This window comes from Schistocerca piceifrons, chromosome 5, assembly GCF_021461385.2.
Source record: "Schistocerca piceifrons isolate TAMUIC-IGC-003096 chromosome 5, iqSchPice1.1, whole genome shotgun sequence".
In the NCBI taxonomy this organism is placed as follows: Eukaryota; Metazoa; Arthropoda; class Insecta; order Orthoptera; family Acrididae; genus Schistocerca; species Schistocerca piceifrons.
The window spans coordinates 191,719,729-191,744,555 of NC_060142.1; the positions used below are offsets into that span (position 1 = coordinate 191,719,729).

The 24,827-nt window shown below is 38.5% G+C and overlaps 1 protein-coding gene across 2 annotated transcripts in view; it reads left to right on the forward strand.

Annotated features, from left to right (window-relative positions):
- The window catches only part of LOC124798418, a 141,838-nt gene that overhangs the window by 102,970 nt on the left and 14,041 nt on the right, over positions 1 to 24,827 (forward strand). For both annotated transcript variants that reach the window (XM_047261816.1, XM_047261817.1), the window contains 2 exons: positions 12,162 to 12,343; positions 12,466 to 12,664. In XM_047261816.1, the coding sequence (XP_047117772.1) occupies positions 12,162 to 12,343; positions 12,466 to 12,664 (381 nt within the window). The remainder of the gene's footprint in view (positions 1 to 12,161; positions 12,344 to 12,465; positions 12,665 to 24,827) is intronic.

Below are 24,827 nucleotides of genomic sequence, written 5' to 3' on the forward strand. Positions count from 1 at the left end.
ATCCTGCATTGATAACTTGTAAATTGAAGTTACTGTGTCTGACCTTCTCTTTGAAGTTCATAATTTGGCCACAATGCTACTTTTTATCAATTTAAATAGAGCTACTCTCCACTTTAAGCACTGTGTCATTAAGTGTATATAGTTACATCTAAGGGTATGGTGAACTAAACAAGCAGCCATTTCTGTGAAGAAAGCACACAGTTTGCACTTTTCCTGCACTACATAGTGACGTCTGACCATTCCATTTTACCCTGAGCACTTACTGCCCATGCAGCAAGCGAGCATGAGCACTCATGCTCGCCTAGCAGCCTCATAACTGTCATGCTCTAAATGGCCCATGAATAGGTTACCATAAGATGGTGCCAAGCTGGTGCCCACTGCTGTACCGTAGATTTGATTTGTTGTATGTGATGCCATCAAAGGAGGAGTAATTGTGGGTGAGAATATAGTTGGTCAGAGTGACCATGAAGGAGGTTATAGGTGTGGAGTCAGTTGGGCGTAGGGAAACTAGTGTTCAGTAGCAGCAAGGCCATGGGCATTGGGGATGTGTGTAGAGTAGGTGGGATCAACAGTGCTGAGCAGGGGGCCATGTGGTAAAGGAACAGTAACTGTGGAGAGCAGATGGAGGAAATGGCTGGCGTCTTTTGTATAGTAAGGTAGGTTACAGGTAATAGGCTAAAGATGTTGTTCCATGAGAGTAGAGATTCTCTCAGTGGGGGCAGTAACCAGACACAATGGGGCATACTGGATGGTTAGGTTTATGGACTTTACGAAGTACGTAGAAGGTAGGAGTGTGGGTAGTGTTGCCGATTGAGGAATGAGGTAGACCATGGGGAGAGGTTCTTGGGTGGAGCTAATGATTTGAGGAGGGAGAGGAGATCCTTTTGTTAGTTTCTGGCCACTGTGACAGGGTTTGTAGGTGGATGAATTTGACAGCTGGCAAAGTTCTTCCACCAGGTAATAGCTGCAGTTCGAAACCATGGTGATGGAGCCTTTGTTGGCAGATAAGATTATAAGGTTGATATCAGTTTTTAGGTTGTGGATTGCGGTTATTTCTGCAGTGGTAAGGTTGGTTTCCATTTTCAGGGATTTGGGGAATGATGGTGAGGCAAGGTTTAAGCTTAAGAAATTCTGGAATGTTAACAGGGGGTTGTTATGGGGCAATGGAAAGGAGTTCTTAGTTTGTTTACGCCTTTCACTACTGGCCCTATTCCCTAAGGTTTCACCCCCCCCCCCCTCCCCCTTCATCCATTCTGTCCACAAAGTTTTTTCTGCATATTTCTATGCATTTTTATGAGTTTTTCCCACACTTTTATGTATTTTACATTGTTTTGCATATTTTTTTATCCTCCACTATGGAGGACCCTCTCACCACCATACAGAATGCAGAACATAAAGAGACCCAAAACAGCCACAAACCTTTCCTCCAAAAGCCTTAGTCCCACAGAGATAACACTCCCTTCCAAAAGCCTTATCTTTAATCCCACTCTCAACTTCAATCATACTGGACTTGTTAAAGATTTCTCTCCTTCTCCCGGTCCCTACAGTGAAACACTTTTTTGCCACCCTATCAGTCAGACTCAACCTAAAACCACCCTCAGATATCATGACAGCACCCAGCAGCCCTACCCTGTCCCCACCACATTCCTGCATGCTCACACAAGCAGCACTACATCATCCCCCATTCCGCCCTTTGCCCTCCTTCCTGCTCCATGCCTCCTCCTTACTCCCACCACTGTGCTGGTGCTCTCATCAGGCAAGAGGCCAAAGACCAAAGACAGGCCAAAGACAGTGGTCATTTGTGCGTGTTTTGTTCTTGTGTAAATGTGTGTGTTTTCTGTTGTGATGCTAGATACACACAATAGTGCAGCCACAAAGAGCAAGGGCTTATTTATCGACAATTAAGTAAACAACAAACACAGATACAGCACAATAAGCAGCAGAACATAATCTGAGGATCGGTACCTACTGCACTGTTCTTATATAGAAGAGAGCTCCGGCAGACATCATGGCGGGTGTGATGCCATGTGCACAAGTTGTGGGCAGTCTCTGGCAGCTGGTCCATGGAGATACTGTTTGCAGAGTATTTGAGTGTAGTGTGCCAGTGGCCTGGTGCCATGGCGTGTATGCAGGTAGGAATGTGGGGTGTGTAGGTGTATAGGGCTATTGCACCCCTCCCCTCTTTGAGAAAGGGCATTCCTCTGATGCATGTGTTGGAGTGACAGATGACACATCCATGGCATCAGTGGTGGGCGCTGCAGGTGATGATGGTGGCACCAGAAGGAGATTCTGGGCTAAAACTGGTGAATAGGGGCAGAACTGGTGTAGCCATAGACACGTGCAGAGCCCACTCCCCCTGCCTCCCCCCCTCCCCCACCCCTCTCTGCAAAGTACTATAAGGGAGGACCAGCAATAAGAGCACTGTTAGCATCCTGACGTGGTAGAACTGCACTGGCAGTGTACAGTGGAGGTGCGGTGGACACTGATGGTGAAGGAGTTGACAGTACTGACCAGCACAGCAAATTGAAGGAATGAACTACAATTTATACTCAATGAGAGCCTTAAATTACCCCAAAGTTAGGTTATGGTGCTTGATGTAACTCACGAAACATTGAGCAACTGGCGATAATGCCAGAGATCCCAAGTCTACGTAAGTTTGTGAGTTCAGCAGTGCCACAGCTGCACCCGTGTCCACTTCTAGTCTGAGCACTTTGTCCATTACTTGCACTTCAATAAACAGTTTCATAAGCACTGGAATCAAACAATTAACATCCATGTCCATATCTGCAAGGGATGACACACAGACGCTATATGTCTGTACATTTGACTAAAGACATTTTTGACAGTTATCTAGATCTCTACTGTTCTGCCATGACATGACTTGCCATTGGCGTGGTACATGCATTTCCTGGATGGTGCACTATACTATTTCAAACTGGGATGCTGATTCATGAAGGTCAACAATGATTTATCCAATTTATTGGTTGAGATCTGTGGCTTGGATTATAGCATTTTCAGAGATACAGCAAACAGCCACTTTTTTATGTATTTTTGTTTATACCAATAAGGATTTTGGCCTCTTACCCAATTTCAATTGGTGTAATCCATATTTCAGTCTTAAATTAGTACACCATTAGAACACTGACTGCAATTTGGATGCTGCAGCTAGCCTGCACAAAAGAGCAAATTTGTTTAGCTAATATACTTTGTGAGTTGTATACGAGGGTAAGTCATTATTATCCTCAATTTAGTTATATTTTTGTTTATTTTGGTAGTACTGTCGTTTTGTGGTGATGATGCATGCTTTGTTTATTTGTTGTTATATCTTTGCAATTTCCAAGCTACTAGGTTAGTTTCATTATCGCTGCCATGCTGTTAATCATGGCTGCTCTGCTGTCTATTTGCACCAAAGAAGAGCAATGTTCAGTGATCTGAATTTTGTGGTCGGAAGGCATATCAGGGGCCAAAATTCATCAAAGACTTTCAGTACAGTACAGGAACAGTGTTTTGCCACAACAGAGTGTCTACAAATGAATTGAAAACTTCCAAAATGGTCGCATAAGTGTTACTCACGATGAAGGAGCCGGATGACTGTTTACTGCCACAAATGAAGAAACAATTGAGCATTCACATGAAATGACAGGCAATTAACTATTGATGATGTGGTACATCGGCTGCAAATTAGTCATGGTTCTGCCTACGAAATCATCCAAAACAGACTTGGGTTTCAAAAAGTTCGTGCAAGATGGGCCCAAAACAACTCACACAGTTGCATAAACAGATGCACTTGGACATCTGCAAAAAACATTTGGATCGCTATGGTAACGAAGGGGACAGCTTCTTAGACAGGATCATTACTAGTGATGAAACATGTATCCGCAATTATGAGCCGGAGAGTAAATGGCAGAGTATGGAATGGAAACATCCAAATTTGCTACGCAAGAAAAAGTTCAAGACCCAACCGCCCGCAGGAAAACTGATGCTTATGGTTTTTGAGATGCACAAGGTCCACTATGGGAACATTATGGGGAAAGGGGCACAACAGTAAACAGTGTATGTAACAGTGAGATGCTTACTGCCAGGCTAAAGCCTGCAGTTTAAAGCAAATGCCGAGGATTGCTGTCAAAAAGTGTTGTGTTGTTGCATGACAATGCCTGTCTATATACTGCTGCCCACACTGCTGAAATGCTCAAGAAACTCAAAAGTTGAAGTACTAGATCATTCTCCATATAGTCCCCATCTTGCCCCTTCTGGCTATCACTTGTTTGGTCCACTCAAACAGGCATTAAGGGGTAGGACGTCAAACGGGACGACTTGGAGCAGGTTAGGCATTACAGGACACTTTAACTTGCACTGCCTATACTTTTACAAATGTATAAAACTTTTGCAGCGTGACCAGGAAGGATTCAGGATTAGCAGTGGAAGTTCAAAAACTCAACAAAATATTTTTTTTTATATCTGAAATTTCATCAGTTTTTCACTTATTATTGGCTGCATTTGTTCCTATAGGTACACTTTTCTTCATAACTAGGAGAGATTCTTCGATGAATTTTGCTTAGCATACAAACCATAGTTACAACTGTATGAAACTCTAGAATTTTCCATTAAAAACTGTTGTAAAAATTGAGATAATTAACTATAAAATTTGAGTTTGTTCTAAACATGAAGTTTAAAATGTAACAGCTTATTCATTTTTTCATAAATGAAATAAATTCTAGAGTTTCATACACCTGTAAGTATGGTTTGTATGCTGTGCAAAATTCATCGAAGAGTCTCTCCTACTTATGAAGAAAAGTGTACCTATAGCAACAAATTCTGCCACCAGTAACTGAAAAAATGATGAAATTTCACATGTAAAAAAACAAAAAATAATTATTTTCTCATGTGTGAACTTCCACTGCTATGAGTGTGAATCCTGAATCCTTCCTGGTCATGCTGACAAAGTTTTATAAATTTGTTGGTAAAAGTGTAGACAGTGGAAATTAAAATGTCCTGTGGGGCCTCTCCTGCTCCAAGTCATCCCGTTTGACTTCCTACCCCCCTTAAGGGACCGTTGACTTGCCTTGGATGAAGCAGTGAAAGAAGCGGTGCATTCCTGGCTTGTACAACAATGGACCAAGTGTGTTGAAACACAAGGAGACTGTGTTGAAAAATCATGTTCTTGTAAGTTTCCTATTTGATTACAATAAAATTTTATAACTACTTTGTGGATAATAATTGACTTGCCCTCATATTTACGATACATTACTTGTTAGATAAACTTGTTTGTGGTTTTTTTCAATTTTAACATTTCTGCTTGTGGCAAAAACACTTTTCCATTTGTATGTTGCACAAAAGCAGTACAATATCTGCCATGTTACTGACCGACATCTTTGTTTACATCAGATAATTGTGTCTATGGCCAAAGTTACATTGTACTTATAGATTCTGAAAATACTGTTTCTATTTTAAACTTCTGTACAACTAAAAATTGAAATTGCTTAGCATAAATGTACTGAGTGCTTTTTAGAGTTATTTAATAAGTGCAGTAGTGACTGTTTAATTAAAGTATATTGAATATTACAAAAATATTATGTTACGTTTTACATGAAATAAATAATGTTAGATATGTTACTCACAGCTGGAGTGACATTTACGAAGAATAAAGATGAAGCAACTGTCGTATGTGATGTGGAATCACTGTATGCATTACAAGGGCTCACATTTGATGTGACAGCAGAAACATATGGTCTTTTATTTATCATTGCTTTTATTCTTGTTTATGATTGCACTTATTATGTGATTGTGAAAGTAAATTATGGATTTCCTTAGATACAGGTTATAGGGTAACTGTTTGGTCATTTAGGATGTCATTAGAGGATGCACATTTCTGAGAATAAATTTCAATGTCTTCCAGTAAGTTCATTCTTTTCCCTTTTGTGGCCGGGTGGGGTATTAGGTTGTGAGCTGTGTATGTCACTTGATGTTCATCTTGAGCTACATGTAAGGCAAATGTGGGTTTGCTTAAGTTTTTTGAATGAAGAGTATCCATGTGTTCCCAAAAATGTATATTGGAATTTCTTCTTGTTTTGCCAATATATATCTTCAAACATCAATTGCATTTAATTGTTTAACATTGAATAACAAGTACACTATTTTTGTTCTACTCGTTTCTGTTTATTTTAAACTTTATTTTTGGCTTATTAGGCCATCTTCAGGAAACAACTGACTAGCATCTTGAATGAAGAGACACTCGTTCTTAGGTAACCAAACATTATAGGTGAAGATACAATCCCTTGTATCTTACACTTTACACAGTGAACAGTGTTATGCACAATAAGTAATTAAACCACACAATATTACAGGTTAAATGGATTTAATTGTGTATATTCCTGATTGAAGGTATGGCTTGCTGTTATTTTTAATAGTATGGATGGCTTTGTCCTTTATTTTGTTATTTGTGAAAAAGCTGATTCCGACATTGTTCTTCAGAAAAGGTTTGCTACTTTATATGACAGTTTTCCTTAAAAAAAAAAAAAAAAAGGCAGGCTCACAATGTTTTCTGTTAGCTGTGATGTGGTGTTATTTAGTGTTTGCTTGTCTTTGTGGTTGGCTATGGGGACAATTTTACTGTTTAGATCATCTATTAATTTTGGATTGTGGCCATTGTTGTAAGCAATTTAATGGTGGACATAAAATATTTCTGAGTGTTGTATTGTGTCATAATGCAATAAACTATACTGGAGAAACCAACATTTTGGCCATAGTTTCAGTGGTCCTCTTCTGGGTCTACTACTCATTATAGTGCAGTAGGATATTCAATAAACTTTTATGTGAACTGACTCTGGCCATGAGAGCCTACACAGTTATACTTTAATAGTATTTAGTTCATCAGATTGGCCATCTATTTCTAAAGGGATTTTGTGTATCCTGTTGAGGATTGCTCTATATGAATCTGTTTGTGCTTTTCTAGATGGTAGGAGGTTTTGTAACAATATTCTAAGAAGGGAAGTTGCTACTCACCATATAGCTGAGATGCTGAGTTGCAGATAGGCACAACAAAAAGATTTTACTTTTTTGTTTTGCCTATCTGCAACTCAGCATCTCTGCTATATGGTGAGTAGCAACTTTCCTTCTCAGAATATTGTTACATTCCATCCTGGATTTTCTGCACAGCTGCTTTCTGTGTCTACAACATATTTCATAAATGTCGCTATGGCAGCGCCTCTTCATTGCTCCGTAAATGGCTACCAGTTTTGCCTACAGCCATTTGTGCTTCACAGTTGAAAGCTGTCAGAAATGCTGCCAGGTGTCAAAGATTTCTATAAATTGACTTGACTTTAGGAGTATCTTAGTGGTAAAGAATAAACATATTCAAATGTCATTCATGATGTGGCATTTGTTCATACATCTCAGTGTTATGACTCATATCTCCAGAGCTGTGAGTAGTACCATGAGTACCATGATATAATTTTCTAGGTGCATTGAGCAGTGTATGTGGATACTATCTGCGAAATATGTTGCGGTTAGAGTCGGTAGCAAGGAAGTAATAACTTTGTATGTCATGCATAATGTGACAGTTTTTGACACACCTTAGTGTTTATGACATTATGTTTCCTGATTTATGATATGTAGGTGGTTCTTACCTGCACAGTCTGACAGAAAGGGGTTGTGTGCCATGTCTGGTTGAAATCAGTCCAGTTGTTTAGGAGGAGATGTGGTGGTACATTTTGTCATTAAAAGAAAAGCTTATGTGATTGTGCTAATGTTAACAAATCAGTCAAGTTATACATTTCGGTTAAAGTCAAGCTTTTTTTGTGCTTAAGCAAGTTGTTCTTAATAATTTCTATTGTTTCTTTGACATATGTTTGTGTAGAGGTTAGTGATGTCAGGTGATGCGAATTTAACTGTCTCAGTAATCTGAATGTCCTTCATACAATAATTGGTTCATAACTAGTTTGTTCATAACTATTCTTAATCAGAGACTACAAAGTATAAGTGGTACAGTAATCTCCAAAGAATAATAGGGCTTCAGAAAGGGATGTTCATGTAATGATAAGATATTTTTGGTAAGACATATTATCGAAAAATGTCAGGAAGTTGGTTAAAAATGCATTAAGTAGTTATTAATTACATGAAAGCCTTTGATAAGGTACAAAGACATCTTTTCTGGAAAATATTGAAGTAAAATGTTTTTGAAATTTTAGTAAATCAAGGTGTTTGACAAGGGTGTAATCTATCACCCACTTTATTTAATTTGTATATTGGTGACCAAGTTATGAAGGAGAAAGATGAAATGTAGTTTGGAATTAAATACCTTGTTATGTGCTGATGACCAGATAGTTATATGGGAAACAGAAGATAATTTACAAAGAGCAGTATGTGGATTGAGCCAAAAGGCAATATACTACAACTTAACTATATCTCCAAATAAGACAAAGATACTGACTTTCAAAGAGAAGAATCCAGTCAGTTTAAAAATAATAATAGAAAATTTTAGAACAAGTATCCCATTTCAATTATTGAGAATGTGATATTACTTTTAACCATGACAAAGACATTGAGAAACACATTAATATATATATCAAGCTATCTGCAGAACAATTGGAATAATGTAGGGAATAAAAACCAGCATCATATAAGATACTTCACCTCAAACTTTAGGTAAAAGTACAAATAAATTTGCAACTCTTAGACCATTTAAGACTTTGGTGTTACTGGATATATTTTATAAGTTACTGTACTGTTATCTTTGATAAATCACCTTTTTAATACTTGTACTGAAGAAATAAATTTCTATAAAGTTGATGGGTTGTAACTACTCATGTATATTGTTCTGAATAATGGACAGTAACAAAAAAGAAAACACATGTATACAGGCATCAGTAATAAAGTTCATGCTACAATATGGGGCTGTAACAAAAAGGACAAAATAAGATCAGATTTAAAAATCTTCTCAGTTAATGACAAGGTAGAAGAGAATAGATTGAAATGGAAGGACCACATTGGTAGAGTAATAGACGATAGATTGCCAAAAAGATAATGAATTATTGGCTGACTGGAAAGAGAGAACTAGGTAGACCTTGTAAGAGATGGGGAGATGATAACGAGCTGGAACACCTAATCCTGGGAAGGAGAAAATGGTGATGATGATGATGATGATGATGATGATGATGAACTAAACAGATGGTACTTTTGTTTTAATTGAAAATGTTGGTGCAGAAAAAATTCTGAGCTCCATTGTAATCTTAGAAAACTGGTTCCATTAAATGGGTTGAAACTGAACATTTCAAAAACCCATATGGTACATTTCAAAACCAAACATTCAAAATGTGTGCAACTTAAAGTACAACATAACAATCAACCTATGAAAGAAGTCGACACAGTCAAATTCCTGGGACTAAATGTGGACAAGAACTTAAGCTGGAATACATATATTGATTTCATATCAAATAAACTAAGCAGTTTTCCATTTACAATTCAAATACTAGCAAAGTCCCCTGACTTAAGTATGTGAAAAATTGCTTATCACAGTTATTTTGAATCTGTCATTAGATATGGGACAATTTTCAGGGGACATTCAAGTAGTGTATCTCGAATACTGAAACTGCAAAAGAAAATTGTTGATACATGTCTACTGCACACCAAACAGAGTATTGTCACCCATTATTTTGGACGTTACAAATACTAACTGTTCCCTCCATATACAGTTATGAAATTATAATCTTCCTATACAGCAGACAAAATACTTTGAGGAGAATCATTTTAATGATACATGCAACACAAGAGATAAAAATAATTTTATGCTACCCACACACCAGTTGAAATTACACGCACGGACTCCACAGTATGTGGTGATGACAATGTATAACAAGTTAATGGGCAGAAACATATTTAATATGAAGCCAGAAATTTTAAAAATGGCTACAGCAGATTGTGTGAGAGACATGCTACTACTCAACAGAAGAATTCATAGAGGATGAATGATAATTTGAGCAAGGGGTACTTAAGTGTTATATTTTACTGTATGCATATATAATGAAATTGTATTATTATTATTATTATTATTATTATGCTGTTTGATAATCTCAGCTGTTCTTTGTTTATGGTCAAATTTTACCACAATTTGACTTGTCTCCTGTACCTGAATCAAATGATTTAGATTATTACGTTATGAGTGGGAAGAAAAAATAAAAATGAAATAAAATCTGTACTGAGTATGTATCAGTGCTTCAATGAAAAAGGTAGGATTAGTAGAGGGAAATATAATTTACAGTAGACAGAATAGTAAAACATGAAGGATTGTTGTACAGAGACCAAAATCTGAAGACTATTATGATCGACTAGGGCCTCATAGGCGTCGCTCTACAAAATTCACACAAATTGTGAATCCCTGAGATCTAATTTGTACATAATAAATCTCTTAATTAAATCTATGTTGTATAGTCCTTTGTCTATGACATTTATGGAATCTTTTAAAAACAATGCCTTTGGATGTGGTATGTCTGTGATTTTACAAGGACTGATGTATTTATGAAAAAATTTATTCCTCTTCTTGTATGAATTTTTGCCTATACCATGTCTCATACCTCATATTCTTACAAGTATGTTAGTAAAATACCTTGTAACTGACTCCATTGTTCCATCATTAATATATTAGATTTGTGTGGTTTTCATTTTAAACTCTCCAGTAATACTCCTGCTTGGTTTGATTCGTGTGATTTTCATTTTAAACTCTCCAGTAATACTCCTGTTTGGTTTGATTTCTTCCACTGTGTTGATGTTAGCCATAGCCACTGAATGAACCTGTTTGACCCATTGTTGTTCTTGCTAAAAAGTTACAGAATTATTTTTAAGAGATAATGTATAGGCATTATTCTCTCCTTCTCATTTTACTCTATTCTTATAAAGTCTTGTGACACTTTGTTGTTAAGTAATCAGTCTAAACCTTAGAGATGTATGTCTAAGTTGAGATTAGGTTCTACTAATAACATTTTATAAAATGTAAAAATGTCAGTTGTGATAGGTAGCATCATTTTGTATTATGCTCTTTTACTTTTTATTCTACTCTTTCTTTAAGTAATTGCTTCTCTTCCCTTGTTTGAACAATGTCACTGTTGTAAATTACGCCATCAGGCCACTTATGCAGCTTTAACAATGGTTCTTTGATAAATCCCATACCAGTGGGGAAATCCACCAGGTAAATGTGGCAATTCATTTAATATAAGCAAAAATTCTGTCGTCATTTTAGCACAGGTGGTATATTTGGGTGAACAATATGTACAACAAAGTCTTTCAATCTCTCTCATCACTTTTTCTGATGGACTGGATTGAGGATGGTGTTTCCCATGTTAAAAATTCCTTAACCCTTTCAGACCTGAATTTTTTCTGGAGGAAAGAAAATTTTTCTTTATGCTCTAATTCTCGTAAGTGGTTTTTAATGATTTTAGACACATGATGTATACAGATATATGTATCCATTTTCAGTACATACTTTGAACATTTGGTTTCTTTTTATGGACTAAAATAAATAATTTTGTGATATTTACTGTTGTAATAGATAAACTGATAATTCGAGAATTACCATGCAAAATAACAATAATAATAATCAGTTATGCAGTGCAATATAACAAACCAACTACTTCTGTGAATTCTGGCAGTCACAAGCTGCTGCACACTGCTACATTCATTTGTTGATATTTTTATAGTGATGCCCAACAGGTGGGAGCACTTGTGCATAATGAAAAGGTTGAACATTCACAGATATCTCCATTTGATCAATATTTCAATTAACTTGATCACTTTTGACGTTCTGGTTTCGTTGTGCAGAAACCTCATTTTCTGTGCCAGGATTCTGTTCTTGCAGCTGTTCATGCTGTACATGTTGTTGAAAGGGTGCTGTACTGCATCTTGTTGATTCATCTGTTCTGTGTTAAATGTACACTCATGTTCTATGCAATGGATCTCCATTATGCCAATGCTCTTTTCTACCTCCACATCTCGCATAACTAGCACACTTTACCATTTAATTATGTACCACTTCTTAATGTTTTCTGTAAACACCAAAAATGTGTTTTACTAATTTTTTTATGTTATAAAGTTTTCTTTCATATATAATTGTTAACTATACTTCACATTTAAGATTCTAATCATCTTTTTAATTATTATTATTTCGTTTCTAGGTATATTTTAAAAGACAGCCACAACAGCTACGTAAAATCTACACTGCTCTTACACTTCTGAGCACACAAACAAATGTAACCATGAATGATGTGCGCAGTGCTGTTTTACCGTTATTGAGAGGTAACAGCTTTCTCATTGAAAGTTTATTGGAAATTATACCACAAGAGCACCTTCCAGACAGGTATAAAACATTTATTTTGATAGACTTACAGAAAATAAATTTTAAATGCAGCTGTTCATGTGTGACAGTGGAGTTTAATTCATTATTGCATGTATCAGTACAAGCCTACTTTCTGTTTTTAGTCTGTCGACTGATTTTGATGAGATGGGTTGTGCTGAAGTTGACAGTGACAACTTGGGAGATGATGATCAAATGGAAACATTAATTGTTCCTGATCAAGAAGACAAATATGGCAGTGATACTTGTATATGTACATGTCACAACTCCACCAAACAAAAGTATCGTTCCCGAATACATCATTGTGTACCATGCGGAACAAAGGTATCTATCTATCTATCTATTCTTTAAAGCGAGAATATAACTCCAGGTCAAGTAATTGTTACAAGAATATAATTAAAACTTTAGTACGAAATAATTAGGAATTGAGAGTTCATTGTGTGATGTATTGTACACAGCATTTGAATCGAGTGTTAGTATAATGCTGCTGGAGGCTATGATTATTTTCTCTCTACTTTTTTAAGGCAGACATATATCAAAAACTAGAATAAATAGTTAGATTGCATTAGTGTCACTCTTCTTCATCATTTGAGAGCTGCATCTATGTATCATGAAAGAAATGAATGCAAATCCAATAATTCTGTATGTGGCCTACAATGCTGATTATAAATGTTACAGGTACAATACATAATGTAAACATTATACAATAGTACCTGTTGTTGGTCACAACATTGTGAGTAGATGTTAAATGGGTTCCTGTGTTATTTGTTATCTATTGTATAACAAGTCTGTAAATAAAATCATCACCATAATTAAAACACAGTTGAATGCAGATCAAAAAAATCTACTTACAAGAGGCAGCAGATGTAGAAGTAAATTTGTGAACTATTTTCTCAGTATTCTTATTTCCGTAATCCTTCTTTATTAGTTGAAGAAACCTTGAGCTCTGAATGCTACTGATTTTGTAACTTTTATGTGTGTCTCTCTTTGCTGTAATTTTTTTTAGTAATTATGGTAAGATTTGTACATGTAAGAATATTAATTACTGTTTGTGAAAAGTTGCGCATTTATATTACACAAGACTGTGCTTACTGCTAAAACTGCACATAATTTGTTGCTTTATCTTTTCTGGAATTCTGCTAAAAATATACCTAGCATCAGTACCTAAGTACTAACCACATATGATAGAGAAAATCATTTAAACACTAGATTAATTGGAAATTCCTTAGGAGCCCTTTATTATGTCATCAGTTAGGACACAGGAAAACAAAAAGAGGAGGAGGAATGAGGAAATTTAAAGCAAGAAAGAGAAGCAGTTGCAGAATTTTTGAATAATATGAAAAGGATAGATTGCTACCCATGACACAGAGGAGGCATTGAGCCACAAGCAGGTGCAATGAAACTGAATTTGAGAAATATTGAGCTTTTGGACTAAGCCCTTCATCAGATGTAGAAAACTCACACACATTCACACAAACAAAAGTCACAAAAACACACACTGGTTGCTATACATGACAACAGTAGCCATATATGTGTTATGCCATCCTGTATTTTCATCACAGTGAGAACCATATTATGAACTAATGGGATGACATGTTAAATGTGATGAAATGAAAGTATACACATATTTTAAACATACAAAAATGTTCAAGCACACAAAATATTTAAATGACCTTATCATAAATAATTTAGAGGTAAAGGAGATGACTCACCAAATAATAGAAGCATTGAGTTATTAACAGCTACACAAAAAAAGAATGAAAACTTGGGTAGCTTTTGGATGTATCCTTTAATGAACTGGAATCTCTCCCTCTCTCTCTCTCTCTCTCTCTCTCTCTCTCTCTCTCTCTCTATCTCTCTATCTCTCTATTACTACATTGTACTGGCTGATTGTATGGCCTACATAAATCAAGTAAAAATTTCAAAATTTACTTGTGGTATTACTCAGTAGCATATCTGAGCATGTCAGAAATCTTTTCTTAATTGTAATTAGGGTTGGTGTTGGATTGGTTATTGAAATAGGAGAAATTTTCCTGTCTGGAAAAGTTCCTTCCTACCTCTGCATATCTTGAACGCTGTTAAACTCACTTACATGACACCTTATGTTTCCCCAGAATAAAGTCTATTTAAAATGCAGTCCAACTTACCAAAAGGAGGTGATGTCAGGTGGCTGAACAGTATTCCTTAGCCGGGGGGGGACTCTGTCTACAGGCCACAAGTGGCCCATCAGGACCATCCGACCGCCTTCTCATCCTCAGAGGAGGATGCGGATAGGAGGGGTGTGGGGTCAGTACACTGCTCTCCCAGTCGTAATGATGGTATTCTTGACCGAAGCCTCTACTATCCGGTCGAGTAGCTCCTCAATTGGCATCACGAGGCTCAGTGCACCCCGAAAAATGGCAACAGCGCATGGCGGCCTGGATGGTCACCCATCCAAGTGCTGTCCACACCCGACAGCGCTTAACTTCGGCGATCTCACGAGAACCGGTGTCTCACGAGAACCGGTGTATCCACTCCAGCAAGGCCATTAGTCTCACAACAGAGAAGTTAAATTGACAAATGGACAGCACAAGATTTAATCAAAGTAAGAGGTTTGTCAAGGACACTGGACACTAATCAGACAAGGGGAAGACAGTGCTTAATTCAGAGTCAGTGGAACTAGCAGTGTCACTGCTCATAGTGACAGATGTAATCAAGTCTTTGATGGACTGTTGTAATATGCCTTTATTATTCCATTCTTCTTGTATAACTTGTTCATATGTTTTACTTCTTTTTGCCAATCTGTGGGTGCACTTTTTCTGTTGTGTTCTTCAAAAGGTGCTCCACTTCAGTCAACATAATATTTTATTCTCTGTAGCAATATGTTGTCTGAACTGAGCCCAAATGAGTTCTGTTACATTAGAATGGCAATGATATGGATGTAGTCTGACCTCTTCACACCCTATATTTTTGCTATTTCATCCACAAGGTAAACTAGATACTTTGGATTGTGTTCCAATGTTAGTTCTAATAATTTTGCTCTTTTCAAGTTATTGTCAACTGGTATGTTGTTTCTCCAGCCAGCAAAGAATGCCTTAATGGGCTCCTTACCTTGTATAACCGACTGATACAGAATGTTAACCGTAACAGTCACAGGGTTTTCATTAAGGTTTGAAGCACAGAGCTTTGACCAATTTCACAAAAGTTCTGTGATTCATATCTTCATGATAATCAGAGGCCTTACTTGAAATAATAACAACAATTGGGAATGAAACCTTTTAAAATACGATTACTCTTTTCCTTCTGCTAATCGGAGTTTCCATACTACTGCTTATGATATCGTGTGTCCAGCCATTTTTTAAGTTGTACCCTCCATGTAGTTGTGTTTCATCAAGTCAAACACTATTATCAAAATTTGTCCCTATCAATTTCTTCAGATAATGATATTGCCAGACTGTAATATCTCAATGTTCCATTAATAACTTGTCCTGACAAATAGTTTTATAGCACAATCCTAACTTTTACACAACTTGTAGCAAGGATTATTTACTGTTCTGAAACAGGCCCATGGCACATAACTTTTTAAGTGTTGAATGCTCCACCCCTGAAGAATATGCAAATATTTCATGACAAATTGCATCTTCCTGAAAACTCTTGAGATATGTGACCTTCATCTTGAGGCATCTCTTCTTTCCGGGTGTCACCAATTTCGATCATTTACCTGATTCTTGTTCACAAGTTTCTCCTTGCTGACACTAGTAAACTGAAGTAAAGTCGTATGGCATGAATGGCTGGGAGACCCCAAAGGCCAGGTTCAGCCACCTAATTGGAAAAGTATGCACTTCGCGCACACAGGCACCTTTCCGTTGCGAGGTGTGAGCTGTGTATGTAAGTATAATTGTTAAGTTTAGGTGACTGTAATGAGTGTGCATGTAGTGTGTTATAGTGTAACATCAAGTGCTGGCATGTCATCCTGGAATGTAACGGCAGAGAAGGCTGTGGGACAACATCAGCCAGTTGTACGCTGATTAGGACCGCACCACGACAGGAGCGGCCCTTATATGAAGAGAATATAAGAGCCACTCCGTGCTAGCCGCAGCCTCACTAGAAGATGAGCCATGACTCGTGATCAGTATTATTTCCTTGCATGGAAATTATTATGACCAATTATTATGACATGCATTTGTTGCTGCTCATATCTTGATGGCATTGTTATTAAAGTAGCACTGAATGATTTTCCCATTTTATATAATAACACAATATTTCAAACCAATGTAAATTTTACAGATTAAAGGTACTCTTCTTCTTCTCTTTCTTCTTTTTTTAAAAAAGAGGTTTATTTAAAAAGGAAAAATTTTAGCACTTCTACTATGGCTAATCAATATTTCTGGTTTTGTACTGGGTTGTTAAAAAAACACCTATTATACTTGAGACCAAATAAATAAAAAAAAAAGACTTGTTATTCAGGTCTATAATACTGGTATTGGTTGTAACCGGTCATTTTTGCCATCCCTAGTCCTGCAGGGCAGCATTGTGTACTATCCCGCAATGATACTCAAGCCAGCTCCATTGCCTGCATCTCAATGTCTTGGGTGAGGACTCTGCCACTGATGAGCAAGGGAAAGAGGACACCATTTCAAATTCCATGGTCTCCTCAGTGGGAAGTGCAAGAGAAAAGTCTCACTGGCCGTGTATTCTGTAGTTGAAGTTAGGATGGTGGAGGGTGCAGGGGAAAGGGGAGGGGGGTGGCAACAGGAAAGCATGCTACCACTATTGGGAGACTGCCACCAGAACAATGCTGTGACTGATTCCATCAACCAGTTGGTGTGGAGATAGCAGCATTGAAGGTCGAACAGGTTTTTGCCACAATTGATTGGAATGACAGATCAGCTACTCCCGACTAAAATCCACCACAAACAGCTGCTGACCCTTGTGGCCCACCACAACACCTGGCAGCCAATAATCATTAATACATATGCTTAAACTGACTGTGGCCAAAAGACTAGGCATAGACTGCAGCCCCAGGAGAAAAACATGGCAGGTTGCTGTGGTCAGGTATGTGACTAGGGTTGCAGCAAATCCAAAAGACCTTACAGTTGACACCTATGCTAACATTCCAGACTACGCCCTTTTGCCTTTGTTACCCAATACAGAGCCAGGAAACTTGACAGGGCATTAGTGTAGATGAGGCAGACACAGACTTTGTTCATTTAGGTCTTGAACCTAGGCACGAAGCACTCCACCTCCAAGTTAGACTCTGGGTGGAACGGGTTGGTAGTCAGATGTTGGATACCATTGTGAATGCAGAAATCTTCTAACTCCTCTGAAACAAATTGACAACTTGCGAGGAGGAGCCCTCATAGCAAAAATGACCAATAACGTGTGAACAGTTGCTGGCAATATCGCTGAGGATAGCTTGGTAATGTATGGGAAATTTGATAATGTATTGAGCACCAACAACCACATGCTTACCAATAAAAGAAGCCCACAAAATCAAAATGCATCCTGTTCCAAGGGTTCTCCAGGACTGACCAAGGGGAAAACTGAAACGGCAGTGCAGCTTGGTTTCGTGCACAGGCTGGCAAGCCCTCACTGATGTTTGATGTTGTGATAGATCATCGCCGAGTAGACATGATCATGTGCCAATGCTTTCATACGAGTCATACGCTAGTACGACACCTGCAGTAGCTCAAGTATGCAAGGATGCAATGCAGGAGGGACAACAAGTATACAGTGTTGTGCCTCTATAGCAAGTGGAAGGACCCTCTAATCCATGTTGAGTTGATCATTTAGGGGGGGAAAAAAAAAACGCCTGCCATACCAAATCCACTCCAAAAGAGCCCACATCACCTGAACAGCAGAAATGATTTTCCAGAAAAGGAGGTCGTGGTCTTGGCAGCCACAGCCTTGTACACCACCGAAGGAAAATCCAGCAAGGTCTGCTCCAAGACATAATCAAAGGTGAAAATGAGAGCATTGTGCTGGTCATACTCTGGATCCAGTCCCACTGGCAACTGCAATAGTCTGTTAGCATTGGCATTGCTGGACATTAGACTGGTACAGAGTTTCATAAGCGTAATTACTGAGGAAAAGCACACATCTCTGCAATCAGTGGGCAGTCCTATCTGGCAGTTTGGGCCAAGGGCCAAATAAGAAACCAAATTCCTTGTGGTTGGTGATCAGTAGGAACTTCACCCCAAGCCATAAAAGTGAAATATTTTAGTTCTGAAATCGAAAGCCAGTGAGTAATATGTTGGGCTGTGAAATGTGTCTTTGATGTGAATGTATAGTATGCTTGGTGCCATCTGGATTCCGATGTGACAGGACTGCGCGAATGCCTCTCTGGGATGCGTCACAGGCCATGGTCAAAGGTTTACCTGGTGTAAAAAGAAGCCAAACAGAGTGGAGCACAAACACTGCTTGAGGGACTGAAATCTACAGATCAGACAACTTTGATGCCCATTTGGTGAAGTCAATTTAGAGGGTGGCAGATGTGTGCAGCCTGGGGAATGACCATACCATACTATGAAATCTTGCCCATAATGAACTCGAGCTCCTTCAGGTTCTCATGTGCCAGCCAGTTGACAATGGCTTTGGTGGTAGTCTGTCGGGACAAAGCCTTCTTTGCTGAACACGACCCAAAAAGCGCATCATTGGGGAAAAAACTACATTTTTCCAGTTTGCAGCAGGCATTGGAAAACTATTTGCAGATTCTGCAAATGCTCAACTCTTCTACATCTACATCTACATCCATACTCCGCAAGCCACCCGACGGTGTGTGGCGGAGGGTACCTTGAGTACCTCTATCGGTTCTCCCTTCTATTTCAGTCTCGTATTGTTCGTGGAAAGAAGGATTGTCGGTATGCCTCTGTGTAGGCTCTAATATCTCTGATTTTATCCTCATGGTCTCTTCGTGAGATGTACGTAGGAGGGAGCAATATACTGCTTGACTCTTCGGTGAAGGTATGTGGAGGCCGTGACCCAGATGTCATCAAGGTATTTCACACAGTAAGGAGTGTCCTGATTCAACTGCTCCAAGGAATATTAATAACTTTCAAACGCAGATGAGATTGCAAAAGGCAAGTGATTAAACTGATAGAGCCCAGAGGAGGTGTCCAGCACCAAGAAACTCTGAGAATTGGTCTTCAGTGACAACGGCAGGTATGTGTTGTGCAAATTGACGTGCAAGAAATACCGATCCCCTGACAACTTTGCCAACAACTCCTTAGGCTGCAGAATGGGATACGAGTCTGCGCACATTGCCCATTGATTGTCTGTTTAAAATCGTTGCAAAAGTGGATAGCGCCTTGTAGCTTCTGAATCTCCACTGAAGGGATGGCCCACAGACTCAGCAAAATAGAAGAAACAACACTGATATCCTGTCAATGTTGCAACTTGACCTTGAACTTATTGCACATGTCAAAGGGAATGGGGCAGGGCTGACAAAAATTAAGGATTGCATATGGCTTAAGGGAGCGTGTGCCTCCAAATTTCCCGCTCAACTCAAAGTTTTCTTGAACAGCTGGTTGTACAACTTTAGTAAAAAGTTTAAATCTTTGGAGGGAGCTGATTGAGACAGTAAATGTATTTTGTCAACTATCTGGAAGCCAAAACAGAAAAAGTCTCTAACCTGAAAATATTTTGAGCCATCAGCAAATTAACCTCTAACAGTCTAAGTTGCTGTTCCACATTCTTATAATGTGCCAAAAGGGAGAACTGCCCCCAGAAAGGAAAGCACTGTTTACTATAAGACACAACTTGACAGAATGGCCAGTGCAGTGCAGGAAAACCCAAAAGTTGGTACATATCTAAGTTAATTAGGCTGAGGGACATTCCTGTGATATGTGAAACTCAATCAGTCACCCATCCACTACCAGTGACAGCAGAATATTCTGGGGCAATATGTGTGGGCTGTTGGAGACAGCCTCAGAAACCAGGGAAAACATAGGGTCCTCCGACAACCACCCACACATAGTGACGACTGACACAAATTGCCTGTTATAGTGGAAATGAAGCTGCTGTGCTGCCATAACGGCATGGGTACATCTACATCTACATCCATACTCCGCAAGCCACCTGACGGAGTACCTCTATCAGTTCTCGCTTCTATTCCAGTCTCGTATTGTTTGTGGAAAGAAAGATTGTCGGTATGCCTCTGTTTGGGCTCTAATATCTCTGATTTTATCCTCATGGTCTCTTTGCGAGATAATGGATGGCTGTTGACTTGGGCAGGAAGAGAGTAGATCCAATAGCAGAAACAATCATCCACAGTTTAAACGCACCACAATAGATGAACAAAGCACAGAACTGATATTCTAGTGCTACGAGAAGTGCAGGGTGATTCAAAAAGGCCGTTACAACTTTGGAATGATATAAAAATATATTGAGATAACTTACAGAACAGTAGATGTGTTATTTCATAGCAAACAACCTCAAGTTTGATTCAAGTAGTGCATCAGTACCCCATTACACCAACAGTAGCACCAGCGTACTGCACACTTAAAGTGACCACTTTTGCTGGTGTGGAGCGTGCTCCCTGTGTGTTTTGGTTTCATGAAACTAACTGTGCAACAGATATTCAGCATAAATTTCACGTTGAATAAGCTCAAGAATCTCCAAGCAGGCCTACAATTTACACTGGGCACAAGAACTTTGTTGAGGTGCATTGTTCACTGTGACATACCAAACCATCTGGTAGCCCACATGTTGATGATTATGTCAATTAGGTTTGGGAGAGCTTTGTCCACAATTCGCAAAAATCAGTGTGACGTGCATCTCGCTAGACTCGCATTCCACAATACACTGTTTGGCAAGTACTGCATACACATTTGCACTTGAAACCAAACAGATTCACAGTGCCACAGCACATTAGTGATGCAGATAAGATTACTCGTGGGAAATTCTGTGTGGAAATGTTGCATTGAATAGAGGATGACAAGACATTCTCAACACAATAATCTTTAGCAATGAGCCAGAATTTCATATCAGTGATATGGTGAACACACACAACTGCAGAACATGGGGCAGTGAAAATCCATATGCATCCCTGGAACACATTCGTGACAGCCTCAAAGATAACATGTTTGGTGCCCTACTTCTAGAAGAAAACTGTCACTGGTATTATGTATCTGGATAGCCTTGAAAACTTCTTAATCCAACAGATCAATGAAGATGACTGAGAGGGAATGGTTTACTATGAGCAAGATGGTGCACCACCTCATTTCCTCATAGAAGTTTGACATTTCCTTGATAATTGCTTCCCAGGTCAATGGGCTGGCCATGAAGGGCCAGTCGCCTGGCCACCTTGCTCTCCAGACATGACATCACTGGATTACTTTCTCTGGGGTTTCGTTAAAGACCATGTGTATGTTCCTCCCCTATCAAAAAATTTAGCTGATCTGAAAAATTGAATCTATGCCGCCATTGCTCAAGTTATGCCTTATTTGCTGCAATGAGTCCGGGAAGAAACTGATTATTGGTGGGATGTTTGCTGCATCACAAATGGTACTCGCATCGAACCAATTGGAGTTCCAAATTGGGAACTGTTTTATGTCCAGAATATTCTGAATCTTTTTCCTTAGCCGGCCAGAGTGGCCGAGCGGTTCTAGGCGCTACAGTCTGGAACCGCGCGACCACTACGGTCGCAGGTTCGAATCCTGCCTCGGGCCTGGGTGTGTGTGATGTCCTTAGGTTAGTTAGGTTTAAGTAGTTCTAAGTTCTAGGGGACTGATGACCTTAGAAGTTAAGTCCCATAGTGCCCAGAGCCATTTTTTTTCTTTTTCCTTATTTCTTGAAAACCAGCACAGAGCTTTTTTAATCCGTCTACCATCCATTTGATTGACTTAAGGTTCCTGCCATTGTCATTTTATTTCCATTACAATCATAATTACATCTGCTACTCTAGTCTGTTCCCTGATCCCTTCACTGTTTCTCATTATTATTCCAAATAAGCAACTCTCCATTGCTAGCTGGGCAACCCTCAGTTTCTATTGATTTTTACATTATAAATCTATATCTCTTGACCACAGCCCAAAACTGATGGTACACATTGATTATAAATTTTCCACTCATTTCATTCAGAAACTTAATTCTCTTCATGTCCAATCATTTATTTTCTTCAACTGTTCTAAATAGAAAAAACTCATTGCCTATTTTTTCAGTTAACTGTTAATTTATACAATTATTTAAAATATTACTCATATTTTAGTCGTATTGTAATCATGTCTACTTTCAAGTTTGCTTTTTTAAGTTTGCCCATTAGTTATTAAAGTTGATCTGCATGAGAAGCAAACAGTACAGTGTCATCAACATCTGAAAATTTCCTATAGGGCTACTAATAATAATTTTGGTGCTGTGGAATCACATTGCCTAACTCCACTTTCAATTCTGAATTTCTCACTGTCTTGATTAAGTCTTATAAAAATTGCAATTGACATATTTATTATTTAGTGTACTAACACATGGTGAATCAGTGCCAAGTTTACAAACACATGTCAGTAAAGGTTTCTTTTTGCATGTATTTTATTTTTTTGTTGAAAAAATCAGAAACTTACTCAAATTTATAAATCCCAGATGGTTGTCCTCTCTCTCTCTCTCTCTCTCTCTCTCTCTCTCTCTGTACTTAATACGGATCTATACACCTCATATGACTTTTCTTCTGGAATACTGTGACTGTCATTATTATCCCTCTGTTTTCCTGAACTTTACAGACATTAACAGTGTCCATTTAGATGTTCAACTGAGTTGTTGATTCCATTTTATGCACACTATTTTGTTGACCAACCTATTTGTCTTCTTCAGGTGCTGCAAGTTGTGTTGCTATGTTGTTATGTGTACTCGCTGCCTAGACTCCATCTAGACTGGATCACTTGACAAAATATTTTGAACGAAGTGGAGTCAACAACTTGACTAGACACCTGAAGGCACACTATTAATCATTCATGAGGAGGAAAACTGAGAGATCACAAGACAAACACTTACAGAAATTTTTGAATGCTTGAACAGTTTCCTTACTTTCTCGTATTAGTTACTGTGCCACCTATCATATTAATTAGTGCAATATGGTGTTTACCCAATGTAAGTTTCTCTTGTTTTGTTATTCCTCTTTTTGTTTCAGTTGTTCCTCTTGATAAATTTTCCTAGTGCCTTTTCATACCCTCTCAAAGATAGTTCCCAAGGGGTTTTGTTGATGACAGCTTAGTGTACAAAGTTTCTATGCATACTTGAAACTCTCACTTTCTGTTTGATAGCTGCCTTGTTTCATTTGCTTTTTTCTCGTCCCCAACATCTTTTGCTGTTTGCATTACTGCTTTTGTGAAATAATTACTACTTTCATCTATCTTGGTATCTTCATCATTTTCTAAGATGCTGGACTTTTTGTATAATTTAATCTGGTTCACTTCTTTCTCGTGCTCTACAATTTTGACATCCTATAGTTACTAATTATAAGGTTATTTAAAACTTTCATGTTCTCTCCAATAGCTACCTTGTTTCATTAGCTTTATTCTCACCTGCAACATCTTTTGCTGTTTGCACTATTGATTATGTTAAATAATTACTACTTTCATCTATGTTAGTATCATCATCATTTTCTAAGATGCTGTACTTTTTGTGCATAATTTAATCTGGTACACTTCCTTCTCGTGATCTACAGTTCTGACTTCCTGTAGGTAGTAATTATAAGGGGCACTCAAAAACCTTCCACGTGAAGGACTTACAGTCCAGATGCGATATGCCAATCAGGCAAAATTGCCGTGGACATTGGGGGAAACATCCCACCGGTGCACCAGGTTGAAGATACTTGTTTGGTAAAACACTGTGTTCTACTGCATGAAGAAGTCTGTAATAGCCTGCAGCACATTTTAGTCTGATAGGGATCATCAACTCTTCAAGGTCTTTTTTAAGAGGCATAATATGTGATAACCACAAGGGCAGAGATCAGGTCCATAGGGCGGGTGCTCGAGTGTCTCCCACTTGAGTCGGCACGACTTCTGCATTAGAAATTTCCAATATGTGGATGTGTCTTATCATAATGCAGCAGCACCCCTTGTCACAGTTTTCTCAGATGTTTTACCTTAATTGCATGCTGTAATTTCTCCAGCTTTGTGCAGTACTGTACCCCAGTGATGGAGACACTAGGTTCCTTGAAATGGGGGTGATGTCCCAGATCGATCTGCATCTTGTGTTGAATCATGTCCAGTATGGAACTTGGTGCACTGTTCCTCAATGATGGTTTTTGACAGACATGCTGCTGAATATACATTCTTCATTCTCTTGTGGGTGTCTGCCAGTGTTGGTCCTTTGGCAGCCAAGAAAAGATTAATAGCATGTTAGTCCTGCTTGGACGCAGTTGGTAATAACTTCACCATAGTTCTCGTTTCAGCAGGTCTGCATGTTGGAAAGACATGAATGCCACATTTCAGTGCTTATATGACTGCATCAGAGTCACATTTTATAGCATGTATGCTGCAGCAACACCCTCAAATGGAATCTTTTTGGCCACTCATTG